The following is a 16,789-nucleotide window of genomic DNA, read 5'->3' on the forward strand; positions in this document are numbered from 1 at the left end:
TCCATGTGCCCTTTCCATGGAAGCCTGTCAGGAGCCGCTCCTTGTCAGTGCCCCTGCACCATGTCTCTTGCACCGACGATCACTCCTTGTCAGTGTCCGGGTGTCACATTCAAATTTCTAAGTAGAGACAAGTTATATTTATTAGAAAAAAAATGTATGTTTAGATTTAAAGATTAAGCAAAGTGTAAGAAATAACTAAAATTTAATTATAGTTAAGTTGCTGAAAAAGAGACATAATTGGTATATAATTGAGCAGATAATAGCAATAAATAAGAATTGAATAATGGATAACGGCTAGTGTGAAATTGTGTGCATTGAAGAGAAAAGTAGAGAGCAGTAAAGAATAAAAATGGTGGTTGAGCTTGAACGGCACGCACCAGTGACGAATGAGAGAGACGCAGTTTCAGAAAACTCCTTGTTTTCTGTGACTTTCTTTAAAACCCTTTCTCTTTCTATTTCAAAAATCACCACTTTCTTAAACATGTAAAATGATCATAAAAAAATAAATATTTGTATTTTTAAAAATAAATTAAATAAATGTAAAAAAATTATGGATATCAAAATATTATTTTTCTTTTTCTACCATCTTCAATGCTGTTTTCATTTTTATCTCATATTAATGGACAAACCAAATAACCTGCTTTCTACACTTTGTTTTCAGTAATTCAATCTACCCAAAGCTTCTCAAGAATGTTTCAATTTTAAATTAATTTTTCTTTTACACAAATAATAATTTTCTTCGTCGATAATTCTAGCATTAATTAAAAATACATAACGACATAATTAATTAGCATTAACCGCACATTCTTTTAAATAAATCAATTTCAACCATATTCTTTTGAATAAATCAACATCATTAATCATAAATTCTGTAAAAGTTTTATTTCGGGTGTAAGTTTTTTTTTTTAATTATGATTAACTTGATATATTATTTGGTTTATTATGTGGGGATGCTATTTTATCATTCATTGGGTATCACTTTTATTTTTTTTTGTTATTTTGGTTGTAATTATGTTGACTTTTAATTATAATTTGGCTTCTCATTTTTTTTAATCAATCATTGATTTTCAATTACACAATTTTTTGTGCTTTTCAATTTTAGTTGAATAAGATATTTTTACTTTTAAGAAGAAATGAAGCGATATATTTTCTTTAACTAAAATTAAAATCCATAGAAAATATTTATAAATTGAAGAACTATCTTCCTTTGATTATACTATTTGTGAAGGATAAAAATGGTTTGTAACACTATAAAAACTTTTATTGTATTATGAGATGTTTGTATATTGAAAATTTTCACTTAATTTTAAAAAAAATGTGATTTTCAAAGTAAAATTGTTATAACTACCCATACTAATTGATTATGTTTTAATCTTAATTGATTATATTGTTCTAACTCACTCATATTGAAATAGTTTTTGAACAAATAATATAAACAAATTAACATTTTAAATTATTGTTTTTAATTTTTACTTAGTTAAAAAAAATTATTTTTATCTAAAGGTGTGAAAATAGATCAACTCAACCCCTTTAAACTCGACCTAACGTTGACCTCCCAAAAACAGATTGGATTAAACTGACTCTACCACTTAAGAACGATTTGACTTTTACAATTTAATCACAGATGTCGGGTTGTCAAACAAATTGACGGATGAAGACTTTTCAAACTAATTATAAGTTAAAAGAGTTTACTTAAACAAGTTCTCGTTACAATTATTTCATACCTCGATCATAGTATCAAATCTAAGTTGAATTTTATCAAATACTGAACTGAACCCTTTTTAGCACCTTTAGTTTTATTTCGGTTTCTAATTTGAAAAATAATATAAAACCTAATTAAAAACACTAACCCAAACCGTCAAATAAATTATTAATTACGAAGAAGTGGTATGCTTAACCCTAACCTACTAGACTTACTTTAGTGTATTTATGAAGGGTTATCTTTTGTTCTCCCTACTAAATTATAATTATTTTGTTGTCCTCTTATGGAATTAAGTATGAAAAAAATCTTACTCAGCTCAAACTTCATTCGTGGAGACTCTGTTTTGCAACCCTCCACGTTACAAAATCAACCATATTCATTCTATATTTCCTCTTTACAGTCTTCAACAACTTTCAACTTCAAAATTTTCCAGTTAGAATAATGAACTCATTTTAAAATTTTCAAATTAAATTCTACTTGTGCGCATCTTAATCATTTTTTTAATAGATAATGATATTTTGACAACATTTTTTTAACAACATTTTAACACTGTTTACGTGTCATTTTGTAATTGGTTTATATTGGTATTTATAATTATTATTATTATTGATTGTGAAATAATTTTAAACTAATAATAGAATGACACGTAAACAATATTAAAATATTGTAAAAAAAATATTGTCAAATGATTGTTTTTTTTAATTGACCTCATGTTTTACTCCGGAGAGTGAAATCACAACACGAAGAATCTTCCTACATATTGAAGAAGATCATTACCAAACTCTACGAAAAAGAGGAAAATAACGTATCTTTGAAGTAATTCTGCTAAATTTTATAATAATTAATTAAAACACACGTTTAGATTATTTTTAAGTTGATAACACAACAACTTCTGTTCACTAATAATATATTAACATTACATCATATAATCTTTTTTATAATTGTGGGTGCCAAATGGTATAAAAAAATTTCATTTATTCTTTTAATGAAAATTATCACATTGAAATTCGAAAAAATATCATCATTAATGAACGTGAAAAGATAAAGATATATAATATTTCGAGGAAATATAAAACATGAATATTTCCTTAAAGTTTTATATTAGAAGAAACATCAAATTAATTTATACCTCAAAGATAAATACATTTTTTTGTGATAAAAAATCCACTTGTAATTAAAATCAAATAATGACTGATGTGTCAAAATAGACGAGACAGGTATGTCTTAGATAAAAATAAAAGAGTTAAATGATATGCAAAAAAAAAAACTTACAAGTATTAAATCTAAATATTTTATATTTGAAGTGATGTCATATTTCTTAAGTAAAAAATTTCTTCCTTCAAAATAGTTAATCTTTTTTGTTTGTTTTAATTCTAATATATATAAAAATTATATTTTAACACATAAATTTTTATATTTATTTGACATTATTTTTTTATTTTTTTTAACTTAAAAAATTACAAAAAAATGATTTTTTTCTTGTTAAATGAATATAAAAGTATCTCACTGTATCATTATATATATATATATATATATTATTTGATTTTCTAAAAATACTAAAAACTTATATATTTAAAAAGGTACAAAAGGTAAGCTAACGATGTAGTTCACTATAATCTAGGGATTGTGTGTGGGATTAACGTAGTAAACGAAGTGTGAATAAAAAGGTAAAATGAGTCGATGAGTAGTAGTAAGTAACAGTGGCCAAGGTTTTAACGTATTGTGTTGTGTTGGTGCAAGCAAAGCGATGACAGTGCATGTTGTGTTTGTAATTTGAAAGTGACCTTTTTCAAATTCCCGTAAACCAGTAACAGTGTCCAACGTTGGAAATAAATAGAAGAGAGAAGCTCCAACCACAAGCCACCCAAACAACACAAAAACGCATACCGTAAAACCTTGTCATTTACAAACACACACAACACAACACAACCTTTTTCCATTTCAAATATCTGTTCTTCCACTTCACGAGGTTGCACGCCAACCACCTCTTTCTCTCTCTTTCTCTCTGTGTGTCTGATACTGCTGCTGCTACTTCTACTACATACATACATAGGACTATCTCACATTCAGATATTCTTTGTTCTTTTTCTTTCAACTTGTTGTTTCCCTTGCATGAAATTGAAAACATGGCAACTGCAGCATCGAGAAGACCCAAGTGGCGCCACCACCCTCCGCCTCCTCCAACCCCGAGGATCCTGCACTTTCCTCGCCGGAGACCCTCTTTCCGGAGGGACGTTAAAAGCAACAATAGCAACAGGTTGGGGACTCTGATTGATCGAGAAAGACGTGCACGTCCTCCCATAGTGCTGTTGGACAACAACGGTGGCAGTGAGGGTGAGAGGAGGAGGGAGAGAGTGGGGAGTCCCGAAGGGTGGGCCTTGGAGGAAGAGAAGTGGAAGTTTCAAGCAGAAATGTTAAGGGCTGAATGTAACTTGTTGAGGATGGAGAAGGAGATTGCGGTTAAGAAGTTGCAGAGGACTCGTGTTAAGATGGAGACAACTCTAAGATCTGCTCTTCACACTCTTGTTTCTGTTAGTCTCTCTCTACCCTTTTTCTCACTTTATTCATTTCAACGTTCGTGTTTCTAAATTTAACTCCTTTTTCAAGTCTGTAATTATGTTCGAATTTTCATGGTTGATGGTCCAAGTCCAAACTTTTATAACTTGATTTGTAGAAACGTCTTCTTCCTTGTTTTTCTGAACAAAAACTGTTTTTTTGTCACTTTTGATGCATTGTGAATCGGTGGGGGGCTAATTGGGTTGCTGGTTTTCGGTGGTCGTGTCGTTTCACTTGTATTAACTTGCAAAGTGGGATGATGCAGGGAAGAATCAGGATTTGTGAAGGAAAGAATGTTGATATGGTTTTGGATGAGGAGATTCATGAGTTGACTGAGAAACTTCAGAGATTGCAGAAGAGGTCGAAAGTGAAGGATTTAGGAGCCAAGAAAAACAAAAATTTTGACAAGCAAGTCTGTGTTCTGCAGAGGCGACTAGAGAAGATTGGAGGATCCTCAGATGAGATATATATGAGGGAGTTTCAAGAGATGGAAAACATAAGCCTGTCAATTAAAAGGTGTAGCGGAATTGATGATAGCATTGTTGCAAGTGGAAAACTGAATGTAAGTATGATGATAACCTTGATGTTTTGCCCTGGACACATTTTTTTGTTTTGACTATTCTCTTACCTTCTGATTTCTTATGCTCCAGTTATGCAGATTTTAGTAAAACTAACTTGGAAATGACTAATTTGTGTTCGAGAAGGATATTTTAAAAATGAGTTTAGAGGATCTTCGAAGCTTCGTATTTTGAAGTGGCCACTGTACTTGAAACTTGAAAATTTGAAAAATCAAATTTTTACTCAAGCAATTATAATTACTTCAAATTTGGTTTTGAGGAGGAAAAAATTGTGGACTTTTTGTTATATTACTGTGCAAAGCAATTAATATCGGTGCAGACAGGTTCTTATCTGTTTGATTATCAAGATGAAGGAAATCACAGTGCTTCTTTTTATGTTTCTAGAGTGAAATTTCAATCTCCAGTGAACTTATCTAATTTCAGCAAAGGTTGATTAAGGCAGTTTGTTTTGTCATGTGATGTTTTCTTCTGAATGGATTTTGTTTAATTTACAGGTGGAGATTCTGAGGAGAAAAATGGAGGGATTGTCAAAGGGAATATTATTACAGAGAATGGAGGAAGAATATAACTCACTGCTGTCCAGTGCTACTTGTTCACTTGCTAGTTCTGCTTCAACTTCCAAGAGAGTTGAACTTCAAGATTCATCTTCCATGAGAGTACCTCAGCGGGTATATTCATGATTTCTTTGTTGATCACTAGTTCATAACAGGCTATTGTTAACAATCAGTGTATACTATTCACTGCACTTCATCCTGTTTCATCCAAGGAAAAACTTGCAGCATCAATAAGAAAATCTTGACATAAATTGATTTGAGTGGTCAACCTTTTTGATATAAAACAAAGTTTTCTGAATCAAGAAAATGGATTCTTACCAAACTTTGAACTGACAAAACCATGCAGGAAAAACTATCTTGTGAAGGGAATCCATGCTCAGGGCACTGCAAAACTGTTGTACGGAGAATTGTAGAGCAAGTTAGAGCAGAGACTGAGCAATGGTCACAAATGCAGGAGATGCTTGGTCAGGTGAGGGAAGAGATGGAGGAATTGCAGGCTTCTCGAGATTTTTGGGAAGATCGAGCCAAGCAATCTGATTTTGATATTCAATCCCTTCACAATGCTGTAAGATAGATACAAGTTCACTGATATCCAATTCTTTAGTCATATTTGACACCTATAAATTTTTGAACTTTACATGATCAATGTTTCCATGTTTTTCATCTGATGATCCATATCTCTCTAACTGAATGAAACATGCCATGTTTTTCATTTTCATGCATTTGGTCTCTGAATCTTGGCATCTGTGTTTGTTTTCTGTGGCAGGTGCAAGAATGGAAAGAAAAAGCTGTTTCATCTGAAAGTAAAACGAAGGAACTCGAAGCAGAACTCTCCATGGTCCGTGATGATCTTGAAAGATTGAAGAAGGAACAGAATGTGGTGAAGGGGACCAAATGCTTGCCCATTCCAGTGGACACACAGAATGAGCTGGAGAAGCGAATAGTGGTTTGTTCATCAAAGAAAAATAGCAACTTTACAGAAAATAGCAAGCACAGTGATGTTCAAAGGAGTGGAGAAAGAAAAACTCATGGTGGTAATGGTGGATTCTTAGCTCCAAAAAGATCACCACTCAGAGACATTGGCAACTCCTCATTGTTGATGAGACAGAATGGCAAAGCAGTTTTCCCTTTGCGTTGTCATATTTCTACTGATGTTGAGAAAATTCACTAGTCACTCTCTAACTCTCCACTTCAATGTATTAGGCCTTTTGGTTCTGACATAAAATTGCACATCCTAAGATAACAGTGCACAATGAATCACTCAGGCTTTTCATGTTTTAAGATTTGTAGTTTGAGATCTTTCATGTAATATGTACTATATGCTATGAGAAATAAGGTAAGCATTCTGAAAATCCCTGATCAGTGGTGTAACTGGAGATTTTGTTTGTCAAAACAACAAAATTCGTACAAAGTTCCTCAAGTAATTTTTAAGTTGTTCTGCAATGAGAAACTGATTATTAAGATAAACTCATGTTTTAACTAGATTACCGTCAAAAAATTCAAATCTACAGTTTAAGTCTTACATGATATAGAAATGAGAAAATAAAACAGTATAGTAAAGACTCGTTAACTCGTTATTTTAAAATTTTAGATAGAGAATGATATCAATTTTTAGTTGGATTCAATCTTGATGTTGTATACCAAACACAACATATTACAACATTCATAATGTATAAGGAGTTGTATTTAAGTTAAAGTTTGTCACGAGGACATGAAATTCAACAAAGCAATTGTATTGTTCAGTGAGGAACATGTTAGCATTTAATAAGGAGATGGGTTTTTCTTTGTTCCAACGTCATGCACCATTTAATAAGGATGTGTTGTTAGCAATAAGCTGGGAACTTTTCTTGTTGAAAGTTGATAATGGATCCATTGAATTAAGGGCTGCTACATTGTTTGAAATTTTTCGCTAGTTTTTTTCTGGGTTAATACTTGTCTTCTTGGTTCCATGTTTTTGAATTTTTAGTGTTAAATTTTTTGTATTGTCCCTTTATTAAGTCTTCAAAATTTAATAATAGAAACAGATTTGATATTTTGAAAATTCAACATAGGAAAGTATAGGGTTTGAACTCTAAATATAACCACATGCAAAAAGTCATATTTTTTTTTGCTGTCTAATGATGATGAGTTCATATTTAAGATTGAAGTTCTTTTAGAGTTATATGAATGGTGATTTAATAGAATGGAATGGGATAAAGGTTCTTGTGTTTGTGGTAAACAATGCACCCCCATTTGCACACCCACCTCAAGCAATTCAATCTCAAGTGAAAACAAAATTGTAAAATGCATAAAAAAGGTGAAAAAAAAATATTATAAATTTTGTATCATAACCCTAGAACATAATAGTACTATTATTATGAATTTTAAGTATAATATAATTTATATGTATATATATATATATATATATATATATATATATATATATATGTTTTTTTTTAATTTGTTAAAATAAATATTTATCTCGTGCATTGAATATATATTAATTTGTGAATTCTTAAGAACCATTTTTAGGGGATATTTTTAATCTTTTTAATCTCTTATATAATTAAATTTATTTATTTTATTTAAGATTAAATTTAGGTCCAATTATTTATTTTATTATTGTTTTTGTTGAAAAGTGTCAAAAGTTGATCTTTTAATTTGTTTTTGTCTGTGTTTGAATTTTTTTAAAAATTGATTTATTTTTTATTCTTCTACAAACAGTATTAAAATGAGTGTCATAGGTTGATTTGTAATTTTTTTATTTTTTTTAACTTTTTTTGTGAGTTTAATGTGACACAGTCTCAATTTAATTTTTATGTTTATTTTTTATTTAATTTAATTCTAATTTTTGTAAAAATGAAATAAATTGTCCCTCAAAATTTACTTTTTTTTCAATCTATACCTTTAATTTTATTGACTTTAAAATATTTAATATCTCAATATATACAAATATTTAAAGTTAAAGATATAGATTTTAAATGTAGTTTAAAAATATTTTCATAAATATTTAATAAAAATGTTATTTTTATTAAAAATATCAAGATTTATGCAAAAACGTTTTGTTTAAATATGAAGGGAACAGTGTTGTTTAAAAAATTATGATTAAATTAAATAAATAAAACAAATATAAAGACTAAAAAAACTAAAGATAAAACGTTGTATTATTATTGTTACGTCATATTGATTATATAATGTTATACAACTTTAAAATGACAAGTAAAAATAATATAAAAATTAATAAAAATTAAAAAAACTCACAAATTGATACGTAATATTAATTTAACACCATTTATCCGATATTAATGGAAAATATGAAGTTGAATCACTTTTAAAAAATAGTGATGAAATTGAAACTAAAAAAACAATTAAACAACCAACCTAACAACGCCGTATGAAGGTAAAGTGTCTGGGGAAGCTTTGAAGGTGTTTGACAAAACGTTGAAGAGAAAAATGGGAATGGCATGGTTGCAGTTGCAGAGAATCATCACCAAAGGAGGTGCTAATTTGATCTCAACACTCCCACACTCTACGCCTTCTTCTTCTTCTAGACTCTTCTCCAAATCACCCCACTATGCTGGTAATCTCTTTCTCTATCCTTCTGTTTTGCTGCATTGATCTCTAACCAAACAAACACGCCCTAATGTATTTTTGTTTGCGCCAAATGCAGTGAAGGTTGGAATACCAGAGTTTCTAAACGGAATTGGGAAAGGGGTTGAGTCTCACGTTCCCAAGCTCGAATCCGATATCGGAGATTTCCAGAAGCTTCTTGTCACTCGCACCCTCAAGCTCAAGAAGCTCGGCATTCCTTGCAAACATGTATATATTCCTTATTCCTAATATTTTGGCTCCATTTTTTCTTCTGCTTCACGATTGCTTTCTGCTTCTTTAGCTTAATGTGCGAAATAGATTCATTGCTCTTGCAAAATTCGTATATAGAGTGAATTTTTTTTTCAGCCTACTCTGTATAAAATTTGGGCTATTATCGTTTCCCTATTTGTCGCAAAGAAATTGGCAATTCTCCAAAAGTAAAATCTGGATGGTGACCTGTAGAGGAAGAATAAGATTACGCGTTATGTGAAAATGGTAATAAATAACAATGAAGGGAGATTGGCGAATGCTGACAGTTGAGATCAAAATTAAAAGTAATACAGGCTGAGCTACATACAGAAAGATAAATGCATTTAACTGAAGAACTAATTGATCACATCCGCAGCTTACACGCGTACTTCAGTTACAATCAGTCAAGCAAGACAACTAACTAGTAACGGAATTAAATACCTCAGTTTGATTTGTGTTTAGTAACTCCTGATGAAGGCACTGGATTGACTTGTTTGCTTTATTAGTTCAATCTATGTTGAATTGTGACCTGGTTTTTTCTTTAACTCTGTAAGCAAATTTGTGTTTAAATCGTTGAATTTTATGACTGGCATTGTAACTTTACATTTTGTTTGGTTGAAGGGGAATTGAGGGAAGGGGAAATGAGGAGTTGAGCATTCCTCCCCCTCCAATCATGAGATGCCATTTTCCATTCAGTTCTCTCCCTTGTATTAAATGGTCCTTTAAAATGAGGATGAATGTCCATGGTTTAGTGAAATTTATCAAATTGAGGGTCTTGATTGTAGGATTATCAAAGGGCTTTTTAGAATCTCTATACGGCTCATAGTGCACCTTGTTCTACGTGATAATTTGTTAGACATTAATAAAGCCATTTGTGAGCCGTCATTCAACAGTTTATGCTTTTAAAGGAACTGGTATTTGACACAAATTACAGATTAGAAAAATATGTATGACTTTTGAACCTGCAGATTTTCCTGTCTTTGACAAAATTTATTCTCCTCTCAATGCCTGCTACCTTTTCTATTAATTTCCCTTCTGCTCTGTCATCAAGCCATTGGACTGGCTCTGACATGCTAGTAGAAAAGGGTTACATGTACACATTGTTAAGTGATTAGATTTTCTGCATCTTTCTGTGTTTACTAAGATGTTTGATGTACTGTTGTCATCTTCATCCTGGCACACTACCTGTGTTAGATACATGGTTATATGATTGGATCTTCTTAACATGGGTTATCTCAGATGCCACTATAACCTCTATTCTGTCTTACATTCGAGTATCCAAGATAAATTTGGACAAATCATAGGGGCTGTTATTGACTCTAATATAGGAAGTAAAACGACTCCTTGTCATGGTAGTCAGTTCTTGTGAAACAATTCAGGTCAGATTTTTAATCCCATAACTTGTTCATTGGGACTGAAATGACCTCCACCTTATGTTAGGATTGGGTTTTTTGTACTTAAATGGATTTTAAGATACAATCATTTGATTTGTCCACAAGACATACAAATTGTTCGATTAACTTGCAAACTCTTCCTAACGACTAGTTTTTGCTTTGCAGAGGAAGTTAATATTGAAATACACACACAAGTACAGGCTGGGATTATGGAGGCCACGTGTTGAGTCCATCAAAGCTTGATTGGTTTCTAACCAGTACGTGGTCACTGTCTGTTAGATCATATTTCAAATGTTTAGCAGCAGCAGCAGAATGACAATGCTCGACTTTACAAGAAAAGATCAAGTCACTTTCTTTAGAGACCACAGATTTTTTACAAGAAAACATATTCCAAATTGGGTTGCTTAGGAAATTCGAATTCTGAAATATCACAATAAAATGTGTTTTTTGAGGGGACACTGCTATTTGTGCGAAATTTCTATTGGATATGGCTGCCTGAAAAAGTCATCCTTTTTTTTCTGTCTAATGATGAATTCATTGTTAGTTAAGATTGAAGTTCTTTGAGTGTTATAACTTGGTGATTATTAAAAGGGAATTGATGGAAGTTGTAGTTGTGGCGAACAATCCACCCCCACTTTGCACAGCCACCGGAAGCAATTCAATCTATAAGTGAAAAAAAAAGAAGTGACAAAAGAAATATTATATATTTTGTATCATAAATCTAGAACATAATATATGACTTTAACTTACTTCTATTATGAATTTTAATTATAATATAATTTTATATTTTTATTTTTAATTTATGAAAATCAGTATTTATCCCATGCATCGCAGAAGTCTATATACATATCTTAGTTTGTAATTTTCTTAAGAACTATTTATGGGAAGGGTTAAATATGTTTTTAGTCCCTATTTTAGTCCCTAAACTATTGGCCGTTTCTGGTTTTCGTCCCTCTTCCAAACTAAGGTACAATTTGGTCCTCGAACTTTAAAAAACATTTGTTTTAGTCGAAAAAACGAACGTTTTGAGGACTAAAACGATGACTAAAAACAAAATTTTGAGGACTAAAACGAACGTTTTTTTAAAAAATGAGGACCAAATTGTACCTTAGTTTGGAAGAGGGACGAAAACCAGAAACGGCCAATAATTTAGGGACTAAAAACATATTTAACCCTTATGGGAATATTTTAGTTTTTTTAATGTCTCGTATATTTAAATTAATTTATTTTTATTTTAAATTGAATTTACTATTTTTAAACGTTTATAATAATTGAGAATAATTTTATTGTGAAATAAAAAAAATACCTTTATTATAATAAGTGTATAATATAATTTAAGAATTTAATTATAATATAACTAATAAATTCCATAATATTTATTTTGGAGATTGCACGGCGAAAAAAATAGTACTTGTAAGGACTTGTGAATTTATAAAAGGGCCTTTGGGCCTTATGTGGGGTAGTCAGATCCATCAAACTAAGGCCAACTTGCCTTAGGAGGGGCTCTTCAGAATCCATTTTCTTTCCCTGAACTTCATTTCTCCTTCTCTCTAAAACTCTCATGTCCTAAACTTTCTCTGCCTTCTCTTTAGATTTCCAGCTCAAAGAACCGTAGGAATTTGATTTGGTTAGAATGAGTTTGGAGTGGTAGAGTTGTGCAAATATGTAGAATTTCATTCTGCAGATTTTGCAGAGCGAAGCCTTTCGCTCAGCGAGTCACTCTGGCGAGGTGCTCTCTGCTAGGGCATTCGCATAACGACTTTGTGCGCGATGCGAATGATAACAGAGGGTTGCTCTCTGTTTGATAAGTCGCGTAGCGAATGTAGTTGCTTTGCGACTGTTGCTAGCCTGGAAAATTAGCCAAATTAATTCGAATAGCGAATTAGGGACGCAATGCGAGGGTTTAGGGACTGATAATGTGTATTAGAATTTTAGTTTAGCATAGCGCACAAACTTGGTGCGCTATGCAAATTTTAGTTGTCCTCTTGTCAGGAAAATTCGCCTAGCGCATTAAGGGTGGTGCGCTATGCAAATTTTAGCTGAAAAACACTCCCCCCGTTAGGAAAATTCGCTCAGCGCACCAAGGGTGGTGTGCTGTGCGACCTGGTGCAGTGAGTTTGACATTTTTCCTCATCTGTTTGAGTTGTTTGATGTTGTTTGACTGCCAAGATGTATGTATGTCTATATAACTGATTTGGGTGGCTTGATTTTGCTACATGATTGAAAGTATGTTGTATTGTATGTGAATTATAGTTTGGAAGTATGTATGAAACAAAGTTGTGATTGGCGTAAGTGTAACAATATGGTTGATGGACGTAATTCCATGGATCTCAAAGGGAGGTCACATGGTGGTGCCCTATGTTATGAACGTAATTCCATGGACCTCAAAGGGAGGTTACATGGTGGTGTCCTATGTCATTGGACGTAATTCCATGATCTTCAAGGAGAAGATTCATGGTGGTGCCCTAGTGTTTAGAATGATCTATAGGGAAGCTCAGTCTTGGGGGTTATCCTGACGCTCCAATGGTCTTTCATTCTCAAGTAGAGAGGATTGAACCATGTGGTGAGGAGTAGCGGGAGGTCTTAGTCTTGGGGGCTTCCAGTATGCCTCAAGGCCCGGAACAGGCTAACCTCGTGAGTGTGGTAGGGTGGGGAACCCAAGTTTCATAAGCCACCACGAGTGCATAACCCGTCATAGCTCGATAATCATTCTAAGTCCGGACGAGTCAAGTGTCAAGTGCAACAAGTTATGTTTGTGTAGTCTAGTATATCTCCCTCTAATTGCTTATTGTATGTGACTGTATAACATGATTTTTGTATATATAGCTCACCCTTCTTCTTGTGTTTGTCTGTTGTTGTTTGTGTCGTGTTTCTGTTACAATGATCATCCACTTGGATGTGAGCAGAAGTCGAAGAGGTTCCCTTGGAGCAAGAGTTGGAGGATGCTGATGATGCAGTATAGTATATATATTTTTTTATTTGTAAATTTAGGTTGGTGTTATCTTAAAATACTCTTATGGGTGTTTAAAGTTTTAAATTATACCCATTTTTGGGATGACTGTAATTATTAAGACTTTAGCTGCAAGTTCGACTCCTAAGTGTTCTCCTATATCAGAATTGTGGACTACCATAATATATATTTATTATATTTTTGAGATGTTACACTACTTAATAATAAAATCACGAAATCACAAACATACCAAATATCAATAAATTTGATAAAGTGGAAATAAAATACTTAAAAATGTATAATATTTTCTTCTTATATATTTATTATTATTTATCTCTTTTAAAAGAAAATTAAAAAAATATTTTATATTTAATTATAAACTAAGGCGTGATTGATTCCTTAATGTCAGTGTTATTGTTAATGTCATCGTTATTGTTATATATTTATTTAATTAATATTATTGTGAGTTATTGTTATTGAAACAACACAACCCTCCCAAGGGAACATTAAAACCCTTCTTTTCCCTCTTCATCTTCTTCCAAATTCTATTTGCTTCAACTCATAACGGCGTCGTTTGAAGAGTTTCAATCTACATTTCTCACCGTCGTGGTATTTTCCATTTCTCTGTTTCCTGCTTTTCATTCCTTTGAAATAACCATTATGAATTGTGAGGATTCTAACCTAACGAATCCTCCTTATTTCTCAGCGTTTTCTTTTCTGTTGTATGTTAAATTAGGATTCAGATCTACAATCTTGTACTTGTTTTTTCTCTCTCTCTGTTATGCGAGTTTTTTGGTTGATTTTGTTAAGTTTTATGGAATTTTCTTTGAGAACTGAGGTTGAACCAGTTAAACTTCCGTTTGAAGCTCATTTTGATTCTTACATAATTTAAACACTTCAGTTCAAAATTACGAAGCCGCATTTCCAGTTCATTACAATTCTGCTTGGTTTTCAAAACCAAATAATGCACAATCCTTGTTTGTTATTTGGTTTGTTCAAGATTTTTTCCTTAGAAATGCTGAATGCAGAACAAGATATTCCTGATGAGGTTCCATTAGTATCCAAGACATTTACAGTCTATACTGCTTTAAGATATTCCTGATGAGGTTCCATTAGTATCCAAGACATTTACAGTCTATACTGCTCTAAGTTTCCTCACCTACTAAACTGAACATTCCTGGCTTGTGGAGTTTCTTCTTGCTCAATGATGTGGTTGGTGATAACTTTAGTGTGAGACTATCTTTAACTGTTACCGAATAACTTGATGTATCTTTATATAATACTGTTAAAAGTTCCAATCTCTTTGTCTGGACAAGTGATAATAACATTAATTAATCTCGGATATTGTCTATTATGTGGAGTTACCGTTTCCCCCTCATATGTATGCAATTTCATCATCTATAATTGAGAATATCTTGATGACATTCATATGTGTCGTGAGTTGCCTATTTCTTCATTACATGTAATTTCATCATATTTTATTCTTCAGATTATGAAGATGACTTTCATAAACAAGCTTGAAAGACAAGAGAGTGGAACTGAAAGATGACATTCTCTACCCTGTGATTGCATGAGACAGATGGCACACGTCTATGGAGCAAGATTTATGTAGTAAAGGACGTTTAGGTCTTTCCATATAATAGTTTTGGCCCCGCAGGCCCGTCTGAAATTAAAGAACTTATTGCAATGGATCCTGGCTTGGCTAATAATTCTTCATCGCCTCGTCCCAGATGGAGAAAAGTAGCATATGGTGGTATGCAACCTGGTTACGATGACAATCATACAGATGAATCTTTCCTTGAAGGAATGGTGATGAATGCCAGTGTTGTAAAAAGGGACATGCTAAAGGTGATGCTGGACTCAGTATCCATTTCTGAATATTTATGCATTGTTGCTCTTGTTGTCTTGGTCTGGACTTGTACACTTACATCAACTATTGATGAAAATTCTCTCCTGTTGATTGATGTAAGTCTGCTTGTTTCAGGCTTTTTAATTCTCCTTTTCACTCAAGAAATGCTTTCCCTTAGTCTCCTTCTCCATTATGTCCTTAATATCTCCTTTTTCATAACCGTGTTATATGTTTTGGCTCCCATCTATCAAACTCTTACAAGGTCCATTAGTTCGGATTCCATTTGGGCAGTAGCTGCATCACTTCTAGTACTTCACCTTTTTCTGCATGACTATTCAGAATCCACGGTCAAAGCCCCGGGGGTTCTTAAGAATCCTGCATTGACCAGTTGTATCTCTGTAAATGCTTCTGTAGTAGCCTCTGTTTTCATGGCTTCTCGACTTCCATCAAGACTACATGTGTTCGCTATCATGTTATTCTCCCTTCAGGTTTTCCTTTTTGCTCCACTTGTTACTTACTGTATTAAAAAATATTCCTTCCGCATGCACCTATGCTTTTCTCTCAGTTTGATGGTCATGACCTTAAGTTTTGTGTACATGCTGCATCGCCTCCTTTTTGTGGTGCTGCTTAGTCTGTTGGTTTTTGTGAACGTGGTCTGTCCTTATTGGCTTATAAGGATTCAGGAGTACAAGTTTGAGATCAATGGACCTTGGGATGAGGCTAAACTTTGTTTTGACATTACCGACTGAAACCTGGATCATGGTTAATGTTACATTGTAGGACCTCGTGTGTTGTTTAGGTTGGAGTATAATTTGCTGACCCCTTGAACTAGTTTTAAGTTTATAGTTTATGGGAAAATTGTTGCAGTTCGTGTCGGGGGAGGGTTGGAAAATGATGATTGTATTCATGCTTTAGTGACTAATGATGGTTTAAAATTCTGTGTACAATGGAAGTACATTGACAATTTGGAGTTTCATTCGTTTTTTACACATTCAAACCAACTAGTTTTGATCCCCTTTTCACTACATTCTCTCAAAGAAATAAATAAATTCCTAAGCGCTTTAGCTCTTAACATGTAAGATTGTTGGTTACAGAATGGCTCATGAATTTGAAGTCATTTACGACCTCTTATATCTTAGATGCAAAGTGTATACAGCAAAGCATCTTTTCTCCGACTCTTATATATGCTTTAAACATGTGTATTTCCCAAACACAGCTGCACATGACAGTGATTTGCAGCGTTACAAACCAATAGATTCTTGTGGAGAAATTGTGATGTAGAATGATGAAGGTTCAGCAACATTAGTATAAGCTTTTTCATTATTGTATCATTTGTGTATGATAAGAAAAAAAATAGAGAAGACATTTGTTCCATAAAATCTTTTTG

The 16,789-nt window shown here is 32.7% G+C and overlaps 3 protein-coding genes across 4 annotated transcripts; all 3 read left to right on the forward strand.

Annotated features, from left to right (window-relative positions):
- The first annotated feature begins 3,570 nt into the window (after window positions 1–3,570).
- On the forward strand, window positions 3,571–6,742 carry LOC124837630 (uncharacterized). The gene is made up of 5 exons (XM_047313052.2): window positions 3,571–4,233; window positions 4,524–4,820; window positions 5,331–5,504; window positions 5,737–5,955; window positions 6,157–6,742. Exons 1-5 carry the CDS (start codon window positions 3,829–3,831, stop codon window positions 6,559–6,561), a joined length of 1,500 nt encoding a protein of 499 aa, XP_047169008.1. The 5' UTR covers window positions 3,571–3,828; the 3' UTR covers window positions 6,562–6,742.
- Window positions 6,743–8,713: 1,971 nt separating this feature from the next.
- Window positions 8,714–11,227, forward strand: LOC148191573 (uncharacterized). Its single transcript, XM_088100269.1, has 3 exons — window positions 8,714–8,949; window positions 9,040–9,188; window positions 10,769–11,227. The coding sequence occupies exons 1-3, from the start codon at window positions 8,823–8,825 to the stop codon at window positions 10,844–10,846; spliced, it is 354 nt and encodes a 117-aa protein (XP_087956395.1). The 5' UTR covers window positions 8,714–8,822; the 3' UTR covers window positions 10,847–11,227.
- Window positions 11,228–14,032: 2,805 nt separating this feature from the next.
- LOC148191574 (phosphatidylinositol N-acetylglucosaminyltransferase subunit C-like) lies at window positions 14,033–16,399 on the forward strand. 2 transcript variants are annotated; one of them, XM_088101061.1, is made up of 2 exons: window positions 14,033–14,162; window positions 15,043–16,399. In XM_088101061.1, the coding sequence occupies exon 2, from the start codon at window positions 15,240–15,242 to the stop codon at window positions 16,149–16,151; it is 912 nt and encodes a 303-aa protein (XP_087957187.1). In that variant the 5' UTR covers window positions 14,033–14,162; window positions 15,043–15,239; the 3' UTR covers window positions 16,152–16,399. The 2 variants fall into 2 exon arrangements, with proteins under 2 accessions (XP_087957187.1, XP_087957188.1); XM_088101062.1 differs by lacking the exon at window positions 14,033–14,162 and adding an exon at window positions 14,165–14,220.
- The last annotated feature ends 390 nt before the right edge of the window (window positions 16,400–16,789 follow it).

This window comes from Vigna umbellata, chromosome 10, assembly GCF_029865625.1.
Source record: "Vigna umbellata cultivar VRB3 chromosome 10, Vumbellata_1.0, whole genome shotgun sequence".
NCBI classification, from domain to species: domain Eukaryota; kingdom Viridiplantae; phylum Streptophyta; class Magnoliopsida; order Fabales; family Fabaceae; genus Vigna; species Vigna umbellata.